General features: G+C 33.7%; 1 protein-coding gene across 1 annotated transcript; it reads left to right on the forward strand.

The window, feature by feature from the left end:
* Positions 1 to 749: 749 nt before the first annotated feature.
* On the forward strand, positions 750 to 16,081 carry LOC121737719 (E3 ubiquitin-protein ligase MARCHF5). The gene is made up of 4 exons (XM_042129404.1): positions 750 to 1,159; positions 3,069 to 3,314; positions 13,953 to 14,143; positions 14,956 to 16,081. Exons 1-4 carry the CDS (start codon positions 992 to 994, stop codon positions 15,296 to 15,298), a joined length of 948 nt encoding a protein of 315 aa, XP_041985338.1. The 5' UTR covers positions 750 to 991; the 3' UTR covers positions 15,299 to 16,081.
* The last annotated feature ends 4,289 nt before the right edge of the window (positions 16,082 to 20,370 follow it).

The following is a 20,370-nucleotide window of genomic DNA, read 5'->3' on the forward strand; positions in this document are numbered from 1 at the left end:
GCAAAAATCTCACATTTATTCTTATAATTAACTAGCAGCCCGCCCCTGGCCCCTGCTTCGCACTGGTATGAAAGAAACATATTTCATTAAAAAACTACAACTTCTAAAATGTTTACTTGTTTATAAAATGCTATAAAAAGTAGGTATACATTTTTAGCGTTATACATTACTATTGACTAGCAAGTAGCATGTAATATCCCGTTCTACAATAAAACGAAAATAAATTATTGATCAATATAGCCAAAGGGTTACAACACCTGATAAAAATAAGTCGCTTACCTTCCATTTCTGTTTGTACACGTAAATAATCACTTCTAAATACTTGAAACGAACAATTAATCCGTTTACGTTCGCTGTTGGGTCGCTACTAAAAGAAAAACAATTGGAAACAGACAAAACAACGATAAATTACAATTCATGGTGGGTGGGGCTCGAGAGGAGTCATCAAAGTTCCTGGTGCTAGGCGCCTCAGAGGATTCAAAATATTGCAAAAAATGACACCGCACTGAATCGGTTAACTTTTAACACTTGACTTCTTCACTGTATTGACTTTTACATAGACTTTAGACCTAACAAATATAGAAAAACGATGCTGAAAATTGTAGGTATAGAATATTGTTTTCCCGCCATAATATACTCGACACTGGGCCATGGTTAAATAGCCGAAGTGCCATATCAAGAAAAAAAACCTTTGACATATGCCAGTTGACATCTGACATCTGACATCTGACATATGACAGTTGACGTTTTGTTAAAAATTCCAAAATTTTTCTTGCATTTCTCGTTTTTGGAATAGAATAATGTAAATGTGACGAGTGCCGTGTCGAGTTAAAACGTTAATATTTAGCATAATATAAATATTAATAATAACAAGTGAAAATATTTTGCGTCTTCAAATTGGGTCAACAGTCGACTCACATTGGTGTTTGTAGTGTAACGTCAAATTAGATTGTGAAATCGGTATTGCATTTTCGCATTAAAAATATTTACAATGCCTGACGAGCGACCTGCGAACGGGAACAATGAGGCCACTTCGCAGGCTCTTCAAGCGTCTGACGAAGAGAATGTGAAATCGTGCTGGGTATGCTTCGCCACAGAAGCAGATGACAAATTGGCAGCATGGGTCCAACCGTGCAAATGTATTGGCACCACGAAATGGGTAAGTTTGACATTTTACTTGTATATTAATTTTGAAGCTGGTAAATTACTTCTACAGTTTTAAAACCAGCTAAACTTGTTATAGTCTCTGACAATAATTATAATATTTTTTATTTAATTACAAGTTTTATGTTTAACAACTTCTTAGATGTTTTTTGTAGTACTATATTTTTCATTATGCCCATTTTCCTGATAATGCATAGTGTAATGATATTTAAAATATTTTATTTATTTTAGCCACTATATTTTGTAACCCTCCCTTATTTGTCTCCTTCATCTGCCTCCATTCATCATAGTTTTCTTCTAACTTCTTCAATATCATTGTCATATTCATAATTAATTTTGTCCATCCTTTCCTTTTACTTATTCAGTACTTGGAAATACTATGGGAATGAGAACAATAATTCTATAATTTATTTTTACGATGTTTACAATTAAACCATGAATAATCTTTTAAAATCCATAAAAATTACATTACTTTGTTAAATTTGATAAAATATGTACTTTGTTTTAACATAATACATGAAAACTACTAAGTATTGTTTTTGATTTTGATTTATGAGATAGATAGTGTCAGGAATGTAATAAAAGGACTTTAAGGTTGTTGTTTGATAAGGCTGTTTATTCACCAATGTCACAATCTGTAAAAAAAGGATAAGTGATACAAGATGACTGAGCGAGAAACAACATCTATATAAATAAAAATGAATTTTAAATGTTGTTAGTCTTGTTATAAAACTCGAGAACAGCTGAATAGCTAATTTTAGTCTTGAAATATTTGTGAAGTCCAGGGAAGGTTTATATTAATCCCTCAATTGTGGAAAAACTAGACACAATAGCTTATCTATTGTTATCGCGGCCGCATCTGGCCGTGGGAGTGTAAGTATTAAAGTCTTCCGGGTCATCTAGTAACATACTGTTTAAAGTACTTTAAGGTATTCAGAGAAAGTGCTCTCTGTTGCTTCTGCATTGTGGCATCGGTGTACAAAGAGCCTATTTTATGTTGCTTATATAAACATGTTTGCCAAGTACATTACTCATTGTTATTGCAATAAAATGATTGCAACTTAGGAAGTAAACAGTCTTTACCTTACTATGTTTTGATTGTTGATAATAATAATAGTAATAAAGCCTTTTTTTATTGGCACATAATTTGGCACATTTGTTCAGACGCTGATGCAGATTACAGACTAACATAATATATACGAAAATTGGGCAGTTCTGGAAATATTACATACATACACGTCGAATTGATAACGTCCTTTTTTTAAGTCAGTTAAAAATTAATTTCTGAGAGTCGAGCGATTAAGATTTATAAACCTTCGGCTTCGGCTTCGGCCAAAAATAGACCTTCGGTCGGACACTAGTTACATATAATTAGTTATGTTACATATAATTTAATATTTAGCTTTGTAGCCTGATAATACACATTTTAGAGCGATGGTAATGAGGCATGAATTTTAACAATTCAATTTATACCCTTAACACAGTCAGTTCATTCTTAGTACTGACATGACAAAAGTTCAAGATCCTTATTTGAAAACATATTTGATCCTAATTTGATTAGATTATTTGATTTGAATCCATATTTGATTAGCAAATGGTCCCCTACACATTAAACGTAAACAAGCATGCCTAACCAATTCTGTAAATATTTTTACGATTATTTAATCGCAACCTTATGTTTGCACAATGCAAAATTGTGCATTAACATAATATTTTAATTATCAGGTAATGATAACGACTTTGCAACAAGATTATTTTTTGTTTTTCGTTAGTTGCAGTGCAGGTATAAAGTTCAATGAATTGTATAGAAAAAAATCTCAATCTCATTTTTGGCATTTCATCAACATTTTTGTTTTGTCTTGACCTTGTTTGTTTTTTATTGATAGTTTTTGTATTATTTTCAGGTGCATCAAAGTTGCTTACAACGGTGGGTAGACGAGAAACAGAGAGGGAACATAAGCAGAAAAGTCCTCTGTCCGCAGTGTAAAGCTGAGTACATAGTTGTGTTTCCCACGATGGGTGCCTTCGTAGCATTACTGGATACACTGGAGGAGATAACGCACAAAATCAGTCCGTTCATAGCGGGAGGAGTGCTGCTAGGATCTATATATTGGATCGCAATCACATATGGTGCTGTTACAGTTATGCAGGTATTATTTTAAACTTCCTTGTCAATTAAGCCATATGTCTAGTCCAGCTGTTTTTTTTTTTTTTTTTTTTAAAGAAGGCAGGTCACTGTATCCCTGACGTCACTGCGACCCATGAGGATCTATTGTGACTCCTTCGCACTAGAGTATCATCCCCAACCCTATACTGCTCATAAATTGAACGATATGGTTGGGGTTGGTGCCACGAATTTCCTCTGTGGACCAGCTGTACTCAACCTTTTTGTCATAAGGCCACAAACATGTTTCAGTCTTGGTGTCGCACTTTGCAACCGAAATTATTTTGGGCTAAAAAAATAATGTTTAAAATTAACGATTTACGCGAGTCACTGGTACAGACCTGGCGGGCCACAGGTTGAGTATAAGCTTGTCTGGTCGCTAGATAGAGTTATATTAATTGGTCATTGACCTAAAGCTGTTTATCTCTTTCACACAATAGCCAAATTTCTCTTTATCTGGCGACTGGATTATAGTAAACTATTTATAACTTAATTTATTGTATAACTTACAGGAAATTACATTTACATAATACATAAAACGGTTGCATTATGTTTCATGACATGGCAGGCATACAAATTGAAACTGAGAGCCATAATATAAAATCAGAAGGTTTAGGAATAATTTTAGTGTGTAGTTTTTTTGTATATTTCAAGAGCAAAATATTTAGAATAGCTGCTTAGGTAGACGAGGAAAAAATAAAGTAATATTCGCGTCAAAAGATCCACAGACTATAACAATAATATTATGAATTGAATCCAAATTACAATTCAATGTGAAGGTCAAAACAATGAAACATTTCGTTAATTAATAAATTTAGGCAACTCAAAGCTTACGATTTTTAACTTGACCAAATGGATCCTGGAATTAGGACTACTTACTTTGTTTTAATTAATTTTAATCTAAATGTAAACAAGAAACAAAGCTTAGTATAAGGGCCGCGCCACACCGGAATGGTGTGGTCATATGATTTTCAAACTTTATCTTCATTATTGTAATACATAGAAGTCTACGGCCGCCCGTGGCCGCTCGTGGCCGCTGCCGGCGGCCGCGATTTTTGTAGCACAAAATATGAACTCAGTACAGTCACATAGATAAAAAATAAAAATGTTGAGACTTGATAAACTCTAATTGCCATTTCCTTTCCTAGCTAAAATGCTTTTCTAATTGGTCGCTGTTACGCATTTGTGTACTAACCCACAATTTTTTTGTTAAGTAATGAATGCAGTCTTGTTCTAAATCAGGGGTCACCAATTAGTTTCGCTCGGGGTCCGTTTTAAGAAATGAAATGACCTTCGGTCCCCATATTTAAAAAAAAATTAAACAAAGGTAATAATTACTAATAGATAAAGTAGAGTAATAAAAAGATACAAAAATTACTACTCAATGAAGTTGCACACAATATCTAGTATAAGAATACCGAATCTGAAAAAAAACTATGAGTTATTTATCCAAATATTTGAATTTTTAAATGCTGTAACTTAAAATATGGGTTAATGTTCGATTAGTGTGATAAAAATCATTACTCCCTACAGGTAATCGCCTGATAGAGGCAATAGACTGTTATTAATGATGTTATTAGTCATTTTACATATTATTATGATACAAACTACAAAGTCTGGTTCACTTCCGGAACGCGACACGGCGCGGCGCTGCGTTAAGATAGCGTCGCGTCTCGTCCCCTATTAAAGTCCCTGATTTAAGGGTCAATTCAGACCGCAACGCGACGCGTAGATGCATTTCTAGCACTGAATAAAACTGAAACAGACTTCAATTGCGTGAAACGTTTTGCTAATCTGTCAAATCCATACAAATTTAGAAATGCATCTACGCGTCGCGTTGCGGTCTGAATTGGCCCTTAGGGGTGAAATAAAAAAAATCTTTTAACGAACGCTTACTTAGAAATTACAGTTATGTAAGTACAAATAAAAAGATCATTTTAGGATTGCAAAAGAGACAGCCTATATATTATATTGTATTGCTTATGTTAACAGTTAAAAGTGTGAACAGTTATGCGTCTTATGTAGAACAGCTTATAACTGTTCTGCTAGAAAAATTGACTTATTGACAACTAGATAACACCTGCAACTTCGTCTCGTCGATATTCGATAAACGAATATTGACGCAACAAAGTTGCGCGGGAACCGTACATTTTTTCGAGATAGAAAGTATCCTATGTCCTTTCCCGGGACTCAAAGTATCTCCATACCAAATTGCAGCAAAATCGGTTTAGCGGTTTGGGCGTGAAGAGGACAGACAGACAGACACAGTTTCATAATAATAATATAGATAAATTTTTGTCCTTTTCCGAGGCACCATAATCATGCAAAATTTCATCCAAATCGTTTCCGGGGTTTGAGGTTGCAGACGGACTGACAAATATAATATATATTATTTACTAGCTGTTTGACCGAGCTTTAAAACAATATACAAATATGATATAGGTACTGTAAACGGATATGAAGCTAGAATTGACTTAATGGTAGAGAAATATTGCTGTAAGAGGCCTTACAGATGCACTATGGAAGACAAAAAAGAGATAGAACAGCAGATAGCAAAATTGCTAGATAATAAGCTAATAGAAGAATCCTATAGTCCATTTGCAGCACCAGTAACATTGGCTTTTAAAAAAGAAGACAATAAAAAAACAAGGTTGTGTATCGATTTTAGAGACTTGAATAAAATTGTGGTACCGCAGGCACAACCTTTCCCTTTAATTGAAGATCTAGTGATAAAGACTAGAAATTGTAAATTTTTTACTACTTTAGATGTGAATTCAGCATTTTGGTCTATTCCGTTAAGAATAGAAGATAGAAAGAAGACAGGTTTTGTAACTCAAGAAGGGCATTATCAATGGACATGTCTACCTTTTGGTTTAAAAACGTCCTCAGCGATATTTCAAAGGGTGTTGAGTAACATATTAAGAAAATATAAACTCAATGAATTTACTGTAAACTATATAGATGATATTCTAATATTTTCAAAGGATTTTGATAGCCATATTGATCACTTGAAACAGTTATTAGAAGCTATAAAAAAAGAAGGATTCCGATTAAAATTTGTAAAATGTAACTTTGCCTCAAATTCTGTCAAATATTTAGGACATATAATTCAGAATAATTCAGTGCAACCTTTAAAAGATAACATTATTTCAGTACAGAACTTTCCTACTCCTAAAAATCAAAAAAACGTGAGGCAATTTCTTGGTAAAATAAACTTCTACCATGAATACATTCCGAAAAAGGCGATAATATTAGACCCTTTACATCAATTGCTAAGGAAAGGCCAAAAATTTATTTGGTCTAATGAATGCCAAAAATCTTTTGACACGATAAAGAATCTATTATGCTCAAAACCTATATTAGAAATTTTTGATCAAAATTTACCTATAAACATTTATACAGACGCATCTATAGAAGGAGTTGGTGCAGTGCTAAAGCAGAAACAGCCAGATGGCAAAGAAAAAACTGTAGCATATTTTTCAAAAAAATTGACGGAAGCGCAAAAGAAAAAGAAAGCCATTTATTTGGAATTGTTGGCGATAAAAGAGGCGGTGGTTTTTTGGCAATATTGGCTAATAGGAAAACCATTTACGGTTTTTTCGGACCATAAACCTTTAGAAAATATGAATTTAAAATCGAGAACGGACGAAGAATTAGGGGATCTTACCTATTACCTTTCACAGTATGAATTTAATATAGTTTATTCTCCTGGAAGAAATAATTTAGAGGCAGACTGTTTAAGCAGGAATCCGGTATTAAATTCCGATGCAAATACTGATGAACAACTTAAAGTTGTAAATTTTATAATGATTGAAGACATCTTTAAAGATCAGGAAATAAATAAAGAAATACAAGAGCAAAAACATAAATTAATAAATAAACATAATGTATACTTCAAAAGGGTTGGAAAAAGAGATAAAATAATTTTATCAGAAGAATTATGTTTAAAATTTTTGAAAGAAGTTCATGAAAATATGTGTCATATTGGAATCAACCAAATGCAAAAGATGATTGGTAAATTTTATTTTATTAGAAATTTATCAGATCATATAAAGAAGATTTGTAAAAATTGTGAAATTTGCATAAAAAATAAAACAAGAGGACATGAAAAAATTGGATTTATGTCTCATCTAGGACCAGCAACGAAACCTTTTCAGATAATGTCCATAGATACAATAGGTGGATTTGGAGGTTCGAGATCATCCAAAAAATATTTGCATTTATTGGTTGACCATTTTACTAGATTTGCATTTATACATACGTCCAAAACTCAAACGGCTAATGATTTCATTAAACTTTTATCGAATATAGTAGAAACCGAAGAAATTGGTATGATTTTGACGGATCAATATCCGGGAATTAATTCGATTGCATTAAAAAATTTTCTTCGTGGAAAAAATATACCCTTGGTATTTACAGCAGTAAACTGTCCCTTTTCTAATGGCTTAAATGAACGCCTAAACCAAACATTGGTAAATAAGATAAGATGCAAAGTTAACGAAAAAGGAAAGAAAAGAGCATGGGCTAATATAGCTAAGGAGTGTGTTAAAAAGTATAATGAGACTGTTCACACTGTTACAGGTTTCTCACCATCTTATCTTTTATATGGCATAGAAAATGTAACGATTTTACCGAAGGAATTAAGAAGTAGCATATCAAGTGAGAATTGGATAAATGACAAGAAGATTGCTTTGGAGAATACAAAAAAGTCTCATGATTACAACAAAAAATTATTTGACAAAAATCGAAAGCATTGGGATTTTAATGTGGGAGATCTAGTTTATGTTGAAAATGGAAATAGACTGAATAGATATAAACTAGAGGAAGTTTACATTGGACCATTTCGGATAGTAGAGAAGGTGTCGAGTTCTATATATAAGATAGACACAGGTCATAAGAAAGCAGAATCAAATCTATTTCATTTGACAAAAATGATTCCTGTACCTATGTTAGATCTAAGTTAGATTTAGGTAGATGTAATAATGTAAAAAAAAAAATTTTTTTTTTCCTTTTAAGGGGGGAGATGTAAGTTTAAAACTTCTTATTTAGAGTAGGCTGGTATGTTTGCGACAGAAAAGTAAAATATTTGAATTTCGAAGGACGACAATGTCAAGTTTGTAAGAACTGAAAAAAATGTTTTAAGAGAAAATATATTTTGTGTTCAATTTGGAGGATTTAAATTATAAACGTAATTGTCGTTTCTTTATATTTACAGGTACTTATGTTATTCCATTATGGCTAACAATATGGCTATCAAAATCCTTTGAAAATATTAGAATATCATCTATATAGTTTACAGTAAATTCATTGAGTTTATATTTTCTTAATATGTTACTCAACACCCTTTGAAATATCGCTGAGGACGTTTTTAAACCAAAAGGTAGACATGTCCATTGATAATGCCCTTCTTGAGTTACAAAACCTGTCTTCTTTCTATCTTCTATTCTTAACGGAATAGACCAAAATGCTGAATTCACATCTAAAGTAGTAAAAAATTTACAATTTCTAGTCTTTATCACTAGATCTTCAATTAAAGGGAAAGGTTGTGCCTGCGGTACCACAATTTTATTCAAGTCTCTAAAATCGATACACAACCTTGTTTTTTTATTGTCTTCTTTTTTAAAAGCCAATGTTACTGGTGCTGCAAATGGACTATAGGATTCTTCTATTAGCTTATTATCTAGCAATTTTGCTATCTGCTGTTCTATCTCTTTTTTGTCTTCCATAGTGCATCTGTAAGGCCTCTTACAGCAATATTTCTCTACCATTAAGTCAATTCTAGCTTCATATCCGTTTACAGTACCTATATCATATTTGTCTTTTGCAAAAATAGATTTATACTCATCAATCAGCTTATTTATTTTATCTTTTTCACCTTTTTCTAAGTGATCTATTTTCATTTCTATGTCTTGCTCTATGACATGTTCATTAAAATTTATTTTTATATTGTGTTTACTTCCATCACTATCTATTTCCGTTTTCATACTTTCTATCATCTGCTTGTTATCATTATTATATTTTTTTTGGATAATTGTTAATTCTTCAGTTTGAATTAATCCAAACATTTTAATCAAGTCTAATCCAATAAGAAAATCATGTTTAAAATTATTTTCATCAATAACATAAACATCCGCCATTTCTTCTACTTCAAAAATCTTAATTTTTAATCTAGTCAATCCAGTCGCTTTTCTGACACCATTAATAGTTACTAAGCTTGCCTTGTTTACATAGCTTCCTGTATTTCTTATTTTAAGCAATTTTGAGTTTATCAAGGAAACGTTGGAACCTGAATCATAAATTCCATTAATTTCAACATTTTCATTTACAGTTAATTTTACAGTTATTAATGGTGTCACCACTAGTTTTTTTGTTCAGTCTCATTCAACTCGGCCTCAATAACTGAATTATTTACATGTCTAATTAAATTTCTTTTCACTTTATCATTGTCTTTTGTTTTGAACCAACATAAAGATTCTGGGTGATAACGTGTTCCCTTATTTAAATTTTCACAAATCTTACATGTATTTCGTGTAGCTTCATTATTTTCATTAGCTCGCCAAGTAGTTCTATAAGTTTTCTTTGCATACACAGTATTTTTTTTTTGTATCATATGTTCATGTTTCCTTAGTACATTAAACAAATCTATCGTATCTGTTAAAATCTCTCTATCAATTTTATGCAATATATTTTCTGGCAAACCTGCTGCAATCAAATCAATTAATGTGCCTACGTCAATAGATGTCCTCATTTCAAGTAGAAGCTTTTCTTTTCTTATTGCATAATCTATTAAGGAACCATCTCTATATCTAAATGCTAAAGCGAAATTGACTGGACTCCATCCTTTGTTTGCAAAAGTTTCGCAGAACTTAGACTTCCAAATAGACCATTCAGAGTTCAGTGTTAGCTTCATGATCATTGAATTATACCAATCAATACAACTGCTATCCAAAAACAATCTAAGAATCTCCACTTTCTGTTCATTACTTGTGACGACAAAACGAGCACATTCTCTTTCAAATGTGTTAATCCATAAGGTTGCGTTCATATTCTTAGTTGAAAATTTATCAATAATAAATTTTTCTGCGACATCCCTAAGGCTGTGATGTCTAATCTCGTGTATGTTTCCTTCATTTTTATTTTTTTGTACTGCCTGTTCTTCAACAAATTCTTCAAGATATTGATCTCCAAATTGCAGATTATCATTTTCATCTACATAAGTATTCCTCAACTCCTCTGTCATATTTATCCAGATCCTTCTGGTCTGGTATATTTTCTTTAGGCTATTTCGCACTTTACTATATGTAGTAGTTTGCATTATTTCTGTGTGATGACTAATGTCTTGCAACTCTTCAGGTATATAGTACTCTTTATTATTTTGAGTTGTTATCATTGTTATAGAAAGTACATTTGATTTTCCGTCTCTTGATGGCAGCAAAGTAAATTTAAATTGTAGCTTCTCCATATTATTATGAGCTAATTGTCGTTTTGTAGTTTTATTGTTCTTATAAAACGACAATTCGCTCATAATAATATGGAGAAGCTACAATTTAAATTTACTTTGCTGCCATCAAGAGACGGAAAATCAAATGTACTTTCTATAACAATGATAACAACTCAAAATAATAAAGAGTACTATATACCTGAAGAGTTGCAAGACATTAGTCATCACACAGAAATAATGCAAACTACTACATATAGTAAAGTGCGAAATAGCCTAAAGAAAATATACCAGACCAGAAGGATCTGGATAAATATGACAGAGGAGTTGAGGAATATTTATGTAGATGAAAATTATAATCTGCAATTTGGAGATCAATATCTTGAAGAATTTGTTGAAGAACAGGCAGTACAAAAAAATAAAAATGAAGGAAACATACACGAGATTAGACATCACAGCCTTAGGGATGTCGCAGAAAAATTTATTATTGATAAATTTTCAACTAAGAATATGAACGCAACCTTATGGATTAACACATTTGAAAGAGAATGTGCTCGTTTTGTCGTCACAAGTAATGAACAGAAAGTGGAGATTCTTAGATTGTTTTTGGATAGCAGTTGTATTGATTGGTATAATTCAATGATCATGAAGCTAACACTGAACTCTGAATGGTCTATTTGGAAGTCTAAGTTCTGCGAAACTTTTGCAAACAAAGGATGGAGTCCAGTCAATTTCGCTTTAGCATTTAGATATAGAGATGGTTCCTTGATAGATTATGCAATAAGAAAAGAAAAGCTTCTACTTGAAATGAGGACATCTATTGACGTAGGCACATTAATTGATTTGATTGCAGCAGGTTTGCCAGAAAATATATTGCATAAAATTGATAGAGAGATTTTAACAGATACGATAGATTTGTTTAATGTACTAAGGAAACATGAACATATGATACAAAAAAAATATACTGTGTATGCAAAGAAAACTTATAGAACTACTTGGCGAGCTAATGAAAATAATGAAGCTACACGAAATACATGTAAGATTTGTGAAAATTTAAATAAGGGAACACGTTATCACCCAGAATCTTTATGTTGGTTCAAAACAAAAGACAATGATAAAGTGAAAAGAAATTTAATTAGACATGTAAATAATTCAGTTATTGAGGCCGAGTTGAATGAGACTGAACAAAAAAACTAGTGGTGACACCATTAATAACTGTAAAATTAACTGTAAATGAAAATGTTGAAATTAATGGAATTTATGATTCAGGTTCCAACGTTTCCTTGATAAACTCAAAATTGCTTAAAATAAGAAATACAGGAAGCTATGTAAACAAGGCAAGCTTAGTAACTATTAATGGTGTCAGAAAAGCGACTGGATTGACTAGATTAAAAATTAAGATTTTTGAAGTAGAAGAAATGGCGGATGTTTATGTTATTGATGAAAATAATTTTAAACATGATTTTCTTATTGGATTAGACTTGATTAAAATGTTTGGATTAATTCAAACTGAAGAATTAACAATTATCCAAAAAAAATATAATAATGATAACAAGCAGATGATAGAAAGTATGAAAACGGAAATAGATAGTGATGGAAGTAAACATAATATAAAAATAAATTTTAATGAACATGTCATAGAGCAAGACATAGAAATGAAAATAGATCACTTAGAAAAAGGTGAAAAAGATAAAATAAATAAGCTGATTGATGAGTATAAATCTGTTTTTGCAAAAGACAAATATGATATAGGTACTGTAAACGGATATGAAGCTAGAATTGACTTAATGGTAGAGAAATATTGCTGTAAGAGGCCTTACAGATGCACTATGGAAGACAAAAAAGAGATAGAACAGCAGATAGCAAAATTGCTAGATAATAAGCTAATAGAAGAATCCTATAGTCCATTTGCAGCACCAGTAACATTGGCTTTTAAAAAAGAAGACAATAAAAAAACAAGGTTGTGTATCGATTTTAGAGACTTGAATAAAATTGTGGTACCGCAGGCACAACCTTTCCCTTTAATTGAAGATCTAGTGATAAAGACTAGAAATTGTAAATTTTTTACTACTTTAGATGTGAATTCAGCATTTTGGTCTATTCCGTTAAGAATAGAAGATAGAAAGAAGACAGGTTTTGTAACTCAAGAAGGGCATTATCAATGGACATGTCTACCTTTTGGTTTAAAAACGTCCTCAGCGATATTTCAAAGGGTGTTGAGTAACATATTAAGAAAATATAAACTCAATGAATTTACTGTAAACTATATAGATGATATTCTAATATTTTCAAAGGATTTTGATAGCCATATTGATCACTTGAAACAGTTATTAGAAGCTATAAAAAAAGAAGGATTCCGATTAAAATTTGTAAAATGTAACTTTGCCTCAAATTCTGTCAAATATTTAGGACATATAATTCAGAATAATTCAGTGCAACCTTTAAAAGATAACATTATTTCAGTACAGAACTTTCCTACTCCTAAAAATCAAAAAAACGTGAGACAATTTCTTGGTAAAATAAACTTCTACCATGAATACATTCCGAAAAAGGCGATAATATTAGACCCTTTACATCAATTGCTAAGGAAAGGCCAAAAATTTATTTGGTCTAATGAATGCCAAAAATCTTTTGACACGATAAAGAATCAATTGTTTATGTTTTCCTCCTATATGTCGTAATAATCTTATATATATATATATATATATATATATATATATATATATATATATACAAGAATTGCTTGTTTAAAGATATAAGATATAGTGCGGCGTATGTAGCTGATATTTACAATGTAAACATTCGTTGACCCGCATCGTGTGTGAACTATTAGCGAGATTGTGGCCGTGTTTCCGTCAATACGGAGTTCAATATACCAATGCGCAGTGGTCGATCGTGCGACCTGTAGACTTATTCTTATGATTCGAATGTCACTTCGAGCGCAGGACATTAGACGCGTGAGACTCGAGCCCCTCGGTCTTGATTTGTACAATGAATAATTTAACTCAGATTCGACAGCTTAGAACCTAGCACGACATAAAACGCACTGTTATAGGGTTCTTCCTAAACCTCCTTTATTAGCCATGATGAAGTAGTCTGGGTTCCCTAGAATTTTTTTTTTTAAGCAAATTTTTTTGTGGTTAGTTGCTTTTGAGCTGCTTACCGAATTCCACCTTCTCACTCCAGGTAGTCGGTCACCGCGAGGGTCTGGAGATGATGGAGTCGGCTGATCCGTTAGTACTGCTGGTGCTGTTGCCCACCATCCCGGTGGCCCTCATCAGTGCCAAGATGTACAGCTGGGAGGACGTGGTGCTGATGATGCTGAGGAAGTACTGCGCGAAGGTGCCCGCCCTAGCCTATATATTGCCCTTCGGCAGGTAATGATAATTTTTGTAGTGCCTAAGTGTGCGCGCAGTACATACACTCTGTTCCTTTAAGGTGATCGCACATTTATCAACACGAAGAACACGCCGGATTTTAGGATTCATTGTATGAAATGATGTGAAACCTCGCACATTCCGGCGTGAAAACCGGCGTGAAACAGCGCTTTCGCTGTTTTTCACCGAGTGAGTGAGTTTACCGGAGGCCCAATTCCCTTCCTTACCCTCCCCTATTCCCTTCCCTTCCCATCCCCACCCTCCTCTATTATCCTATTCCCTCTTAAAAGGCTGGCATCGCACCTGCAGCTCTTCTGATGCTGCGACTGTCCATGGGCGACCGTTTGCTCGTTTGCCCCCTTATTTCATTAAAAAAAAAAAATCGTCCGCACCGCCCACCGTGCGCGCCGCATTTCGTGTACTATGCGGTGCGTTCGACGCGTACGCTGTTGACAAATATGCGATCAGCTTTTGTCTTAACCAAGTATGTAGTCAAAGGTTCGACACGACTGTCGAAAGATCAGGCGCGGGATAAAAATTTTACATGCCCATCCGACGTATGGATCTTTACACTAGTTACACAATCAAGTGATCAGCCTGCAATTTGGTCCTAACTCACACATTACTTCTGAGAATTTAAAAAACGCACGCATCGCGCTACTTTTTTCGATTCACTTCGACTCTGCGCTAGTATAAATTATCCCTTAAAAACAATAGAAGCTGCTACGCGCAAATCGAACCCACGACCTCCGAGTTGAGAGCCTGTTTCTAACTACTGAGAACGTAAAGTTATAAAATGTTGTATGTTTCAGTGTGGAAGGCGACAGGGGTGCCATCGTCAGCGGTCAACCGACCAACTCCAACTCAAACGCCAACTCCCATCTCTCTCCGACCAGAATATTCTGTTCAGCTCTCCTCCTCCCCACCATTTCCACCATCATTGGCAAGATCTTCTTCAGGTCCATAAAGAACAACCTACACCGAACCATCCTCGGAGGCTTAACGTACATAACCATCAAAGGAGCCCTGAAAATCTACCACAAACAAATGCTGTATATCCGGCACTCAAGCCGAAGAATATTGGACTACACGGAGTCCAATCTGAAGTTGTACAGAAACGACACCGGCCCCAGCGATCCCGAGCAAGTGATTTAGGACTTTATCGCCATGCGATAAGAGCTATATTTCAATGACATTTTCATACGAGTGAAGTTGGTACGGTTGGTACGTTGAGCGCCCCTAGCGGTGGGTTTGTGAACTAAATTTTGTATGGAAATGTAATAGGGCTGTAACACGTTTTATTATTAATTCAATTTTAATGTCTTCAATTTTTAATGCAAGTTATTCTTGGCAGCTGTAGTGGTCTGGCGTTTCACCGAATACGGTGTCTTTTATTGTATGTGTAAAGAAATTGACGGCGCTTTAAGAGCAATAGTTAAAGCTTAAAACAATGTGCGAGTTCCGAAATTCAACCCAGTATACTTGGCGAGTGCTAATGACGTTATGTATGCGACGCCATATTGTGCAGCAGGCTTAGCATAACAACATTAGAAACGGGAAATAATTGACATATTAACAGATTTAAGTGACAAAATGGCGGATTTCCTTTGTCTATTCTTCCGTAGAAAGAAATCGCTTCTATTTTGAACATGCTAAGCCTGCTGGTGTGCCACAGTGTAGCGTGGATTCTTATAGTCGTGTATAGTATACTATACTGGGTTATAATTCGAAACTTACCTACCTAGAATTGTTATATTTCGATGTTTTAGTTCTATCTCAAAAGTCAATTAAAAGTTCTACATGTATGCGCTATGTAGTTTAAGTATTTTTATACTAATTAGCTCACATTTTTAGTATATTTATTGCAAAATCATTTTACTTGTGTGTTTTTAGTCAAAAATTAAAAATATTGACCATGACAGTTTTGCAGTTCAGTAATTTATAAAAAAAAATCATAGAATTAAGCATTTTTTAAAGTATCTCCCTTATTAGTAAAAATATCTACGTGTATACAGACGTTATAGTTTTTGTTCTTTCTCAAGGTTTTGTCCTTGTCATGTGCCATTTTTCGGGTTCCGTACCGGGACCCTAACACTAAGACTTCGATGTCTGTCTGTCAGTCTGTATGTCTCCAGGCTATATCTCAAGAACCGCTATAGCTAGGTTTCTGAAATTTTCACAAATTGTGTATATCGGTTTCCGCTATAACAGCAAATACCAAATACAAAATAAAATAAATAATATTATCCCATAAAATCACATTTTTGCTCTATAATAGTACCCTTCGTGTGCGAGTCCAACTCGCACTTGGCCGATTTTTATTAATGTAGACAAGAACAAAACTACTCCAACGTCAGCATGCGGTGTGTGCCTTTCTTTTACTAAGAGCCTTTAGTATTGCTCAAATCGAACATTGTTTTAAATATATGATTTATAATCTTAGCCGGTAAAATAATTTAACTCGCTTAATATAATATTATGTACTGTATGTGATTTATTTATGTTTGTTTTTTCAATACTTACTTTGTTATTTTACTGACTGCGATTAAAAATTTGAGTAACAAAATTCTTCGAGTATATGCCATATAAACTAAAAGATAATTTGTATGTATTGTATGTTATAATATTTGTATATTGTTGTAAATTTTAGAGCATTTGTCTCTAATTTGTCAGTGCTTTGTAAATTATTTCAATAACTAGCTATATGTACATAGTTAACATAGTTGTTAGAAATTCCTATTGCGAGTCCACTTATGGCCCGCACGTAGACAAAGAAGGGGCTTGTGTCCATAGCTATTTACCATCAGGTGATCCATAAGCCTATTTCCTGGTATACAGGATGTAACAAAACTAAGTGAAACTTTAGGGTTACTTATTATGGAGTTTACGGTGAAAGTAGCAGCGCTGAATAAAAATGTTTTTACTGATTTGTATGGGCAAGTGGCCCAATGTCATGAGCTTGCCCATACAAATCACAAAAAAATAGCTCTTTCAGCGCTGCTACTTTCACAGTGAACTCATACACAGCCTAAAGTATTATCACTTAGTTTTGTTACACCTGTAGATACTAGATTCATGATGCTGGCGCCTGTCATTGTATGAACGTAAATCTGCACTCCTACTTATACTAAATGTTTATTTTTATAATAAAAAATCTTTGTTTAATATTAAATAATTTACCTTGTAAGGGGTAATATGCGTTGCCAGAAATTGGCCTATAATTTTTTAAGAGTTTACCAATCTAACCTTTTCTTTCTTCATCTTTCTTTGTATAAAATAAAATTCTTTGCACTTACTTTTTTTTGACAACTAGAGGAACAACATAAGTACATGTTTTTTTTATTGACTATGAATAATTGCCATAAAAATTTAAATCATTGTATCAAATACAGGGTGTCACAAATATTTCTAAACATTTTTTCTTTTTTCTCAATTTTTATATCCTATCTATATTGTTTTTCACAATGCTTATCAAAACCTTTCAACTTTCAGACTTAAATTGTGTGATACCCTGAAGTTGAATACAATATTTTGTTTTTCAAATACTTATGACTGTTTAGTAAACTAAGTATGTACTTGTGTAATTCGTACACTGCTGTATCGTCATAGACTAATGATCTGACTGAGCATTAATTAACAATTCTTGTAAAATAGGACAAGAAAGAGACGAGAGATCGTAAAAAACGCGTAAAAAGAGTTTTTGTCTCTTTTGCGCGTTAAATAGCATTGAAAATATAAAAGCTTTCGTACAGAGAAACAGCTACAAAATAAGCTGTTTTCAATTCAATTTCATTACCTCTCAATCAATTCAGCAAATGTCAATCAATTCAGCAGTCAAAACTGTCAAACTGAAAAATGTCAAATCAGTACAAAATACAGAAATGAATTGCAAGCAGTTGCATTTTGCGATTTTAGAAAAATGAATCATATTATGATTCATATCATGATTCTTCAAAGTGACCATTTTAGCCCCGCTGGTCGCTAGTGCGCGCCCGGGCTTAGGGTCAATTTATACTAGCGCAGATTCGAAGCGTATCGAAGCGAACTAATAAAACTGAACATAACAAATTCAACCTTAACTCCAAAGCGTTAACATATTACTCCCGAGAATTTAAAAATGCGCGCGCATCCGCGCGCACTTTCGCGAATTCGCTTGACCACCGCTTTTGGTGCGTGCGCATTCTCGCGCATACAAGCGAATCTACGCGTCATCACTGTAGGCACTCTGGCGAATCCGCGCGCATTCGTTCGACTTGTTGCGAATTTGACGCTTCTATTATAAATTGACCCTTAGTATTCTTGTAGTCTGTGTAGAACTGAAATTGATTTGTCTTAAATTGTAACTGTTCCATTGTTCGAAAGCGTACATTTTATTTTGATTGAACTATGGTTGTAAGTGACATCAATGACGGCATTGATGTTATGACCATTTATGTGAAATATTTTTTGTGAAAGTACAGTTAGGAAATTAATGTTTAGCAGATAACTATTGTCCTACTGCAAGCGACTGACGGTACCACAATTTGAAAAGAAGTTATGCATACTGTTACTATAATCTTAATTCTTAGAAGTTTACCAAACAGGCATAATGATTTGAAAGTACTGTATAGGAGCTATTATGTTCTCTTGCCAATAACGCATCGAAATTTGTTGGTAATTTTAGCTTTATCATGATTATTCTCATACTTTTGTACAGTATCATTCATTATAGATATTTTTTAACATATTTTCTTTTATTTCAAGACCTTTTAGGTATTCTTTATGAACAATATAAAAAAAATCCTTTACTGCGGTAGATAACAGTAAAATTAGAAATAAAATTATTTTATCCTAAGATCCGACCGTAAAATCCTGCATGAATCGTTTTTTTCGATCAAATATATTTTAAAATAATCTTTAGAACGTATAGAATGGATTAATGTTGGGTTGCCTTGTCAAAAGTAGCCGCAAGTACCTTTAATTGAGCAAAATGAAATTCAATAGAAAAGTAAGAACTAAGAAGGAATGACATTGAGGAATGACAGGACACTAAGCATAAAAATAAAAACGCCTGTTAAATAAAAATAGCAATCCTGCGGGTTCTCGACGTACTCAATTCCTCAAGCCAGGCATAATAATTGTAGGCCTGAACATTGATGAATAACTATGTCTGTTTACGGGCTGGCAACCCTAGGTTGCGGCCGACTTAGAGCTGGCAACCATTTATACCTTATTTTGTCACGTCATTTTCTTTCAAATGATGTAAAATTTACTGAAAAAAAAGATACATGCAAATTTATGCATTTATCTCATGAACATTAAACTTAATTAAAGGTACTTGCGGCTACTTTTGACAAGGCAAGCCAACATTAATCCATTCTATACGTTCTAAAGATTATTTTAAAATATATTTGATCGAAAAAAACGATTCCTGCAGGATTTTACGGTCGGATCCAATACTATTTTACTTTTAGGAAATTGTATAGAGTTAGACGGAAATCCGAAGTAGTTTCTGCTTTATTCTTATCTACCTAACCCTTTTGTTTGGAAGTGCTCAGAACAGCAAAAACAATCTATCATTTAATGTGACCAGACCTTTACACATTTATGTAAGGGCGTGTTCACACCAAGTTGCAAATGCAAAATGAGAAGTTATGGTGGTAGGTGTGTTGCAGGTGTGTATTGGTGACGACAGGCGCTTTCCATTAATATAATATAATAATAAGTATCTATGGACGCTTCACACCACGTCAGTCTGGCCCCGTGTTAGGTACCTGAAGGACTTGTGTTACGGGTACCAGACAACGGAAATATATTGTTACGGTACATGGTATACGGACACGTGGTGCGCAAGTACATACTCGAACCTTCTAAAAAGGTCCAATGTTTGTTTACGTGTTTACCCTTTATTTGTTAGCGTGTTTGAATTTAGACCTTATGACTGAGTCCATAAGGTCTAAATTAAATTCAACTTACTGCACTTATCGCAAGGACGGCAGTTTTATTGTGGCACATTCCCGAGCCTACTAGAAATTTCCCACGGTTGTTTACTTGTTTACGTGAAATCGGGAAATTTCTGGAATTCGTCTCGCCATATAAAAAGAGCCGCAGGCAGACCCGGCAATTCAGTTCAATCTGAGCGATCTTCGAGGCGATTTCGGAGTGATCAATAGTGAGTGAACCAGTGAAACCTGCGACTTGGCTACGACCTAGGACAGTGATAGTGCTTAGTGATTGGACCTAGTGAT

The sequence above is a fragment of the Aricia agestis genome, chromosome 21, assembly GCF_905147365.1.
Source record: "Aricia agestis chromosome 21, ilAriAges1.1, whole genome shotgun sequence".
NCBI lineage: Eukaryota > Metazoa > Arthropoda > Insecta > Lepidoptera > Lycaenidae > Aricia > Aricia agestis.

What these genes read in the sequence shown, in the direction of transcription:
- LOC121737719 (XM_042129404.1), top strand. Translation starts at nt 992, where the DNA reads ATGCCTGACGAGCGACCTGCGAACGGGAACAATGAGGCCACTTCGCAG. An exon ending in GTGCTGTTACAGTTATGCAG is followed by an intron (nt 3,315 to 13,952) that starts GTATTATTTTAA and finishes TTCTCACTCCAG; the next exon opens with GTAGTCGGTCACCGCGAGGG. An exon ending in TATATATTGCCCTTCGGCAG is followed by an intron (nt 14,144 to 14,955) that starts GTAATGATAATT and finishes TGTATGTTTCAG; the next exon opens with TGTGGAAGGCGACAGGGGTG.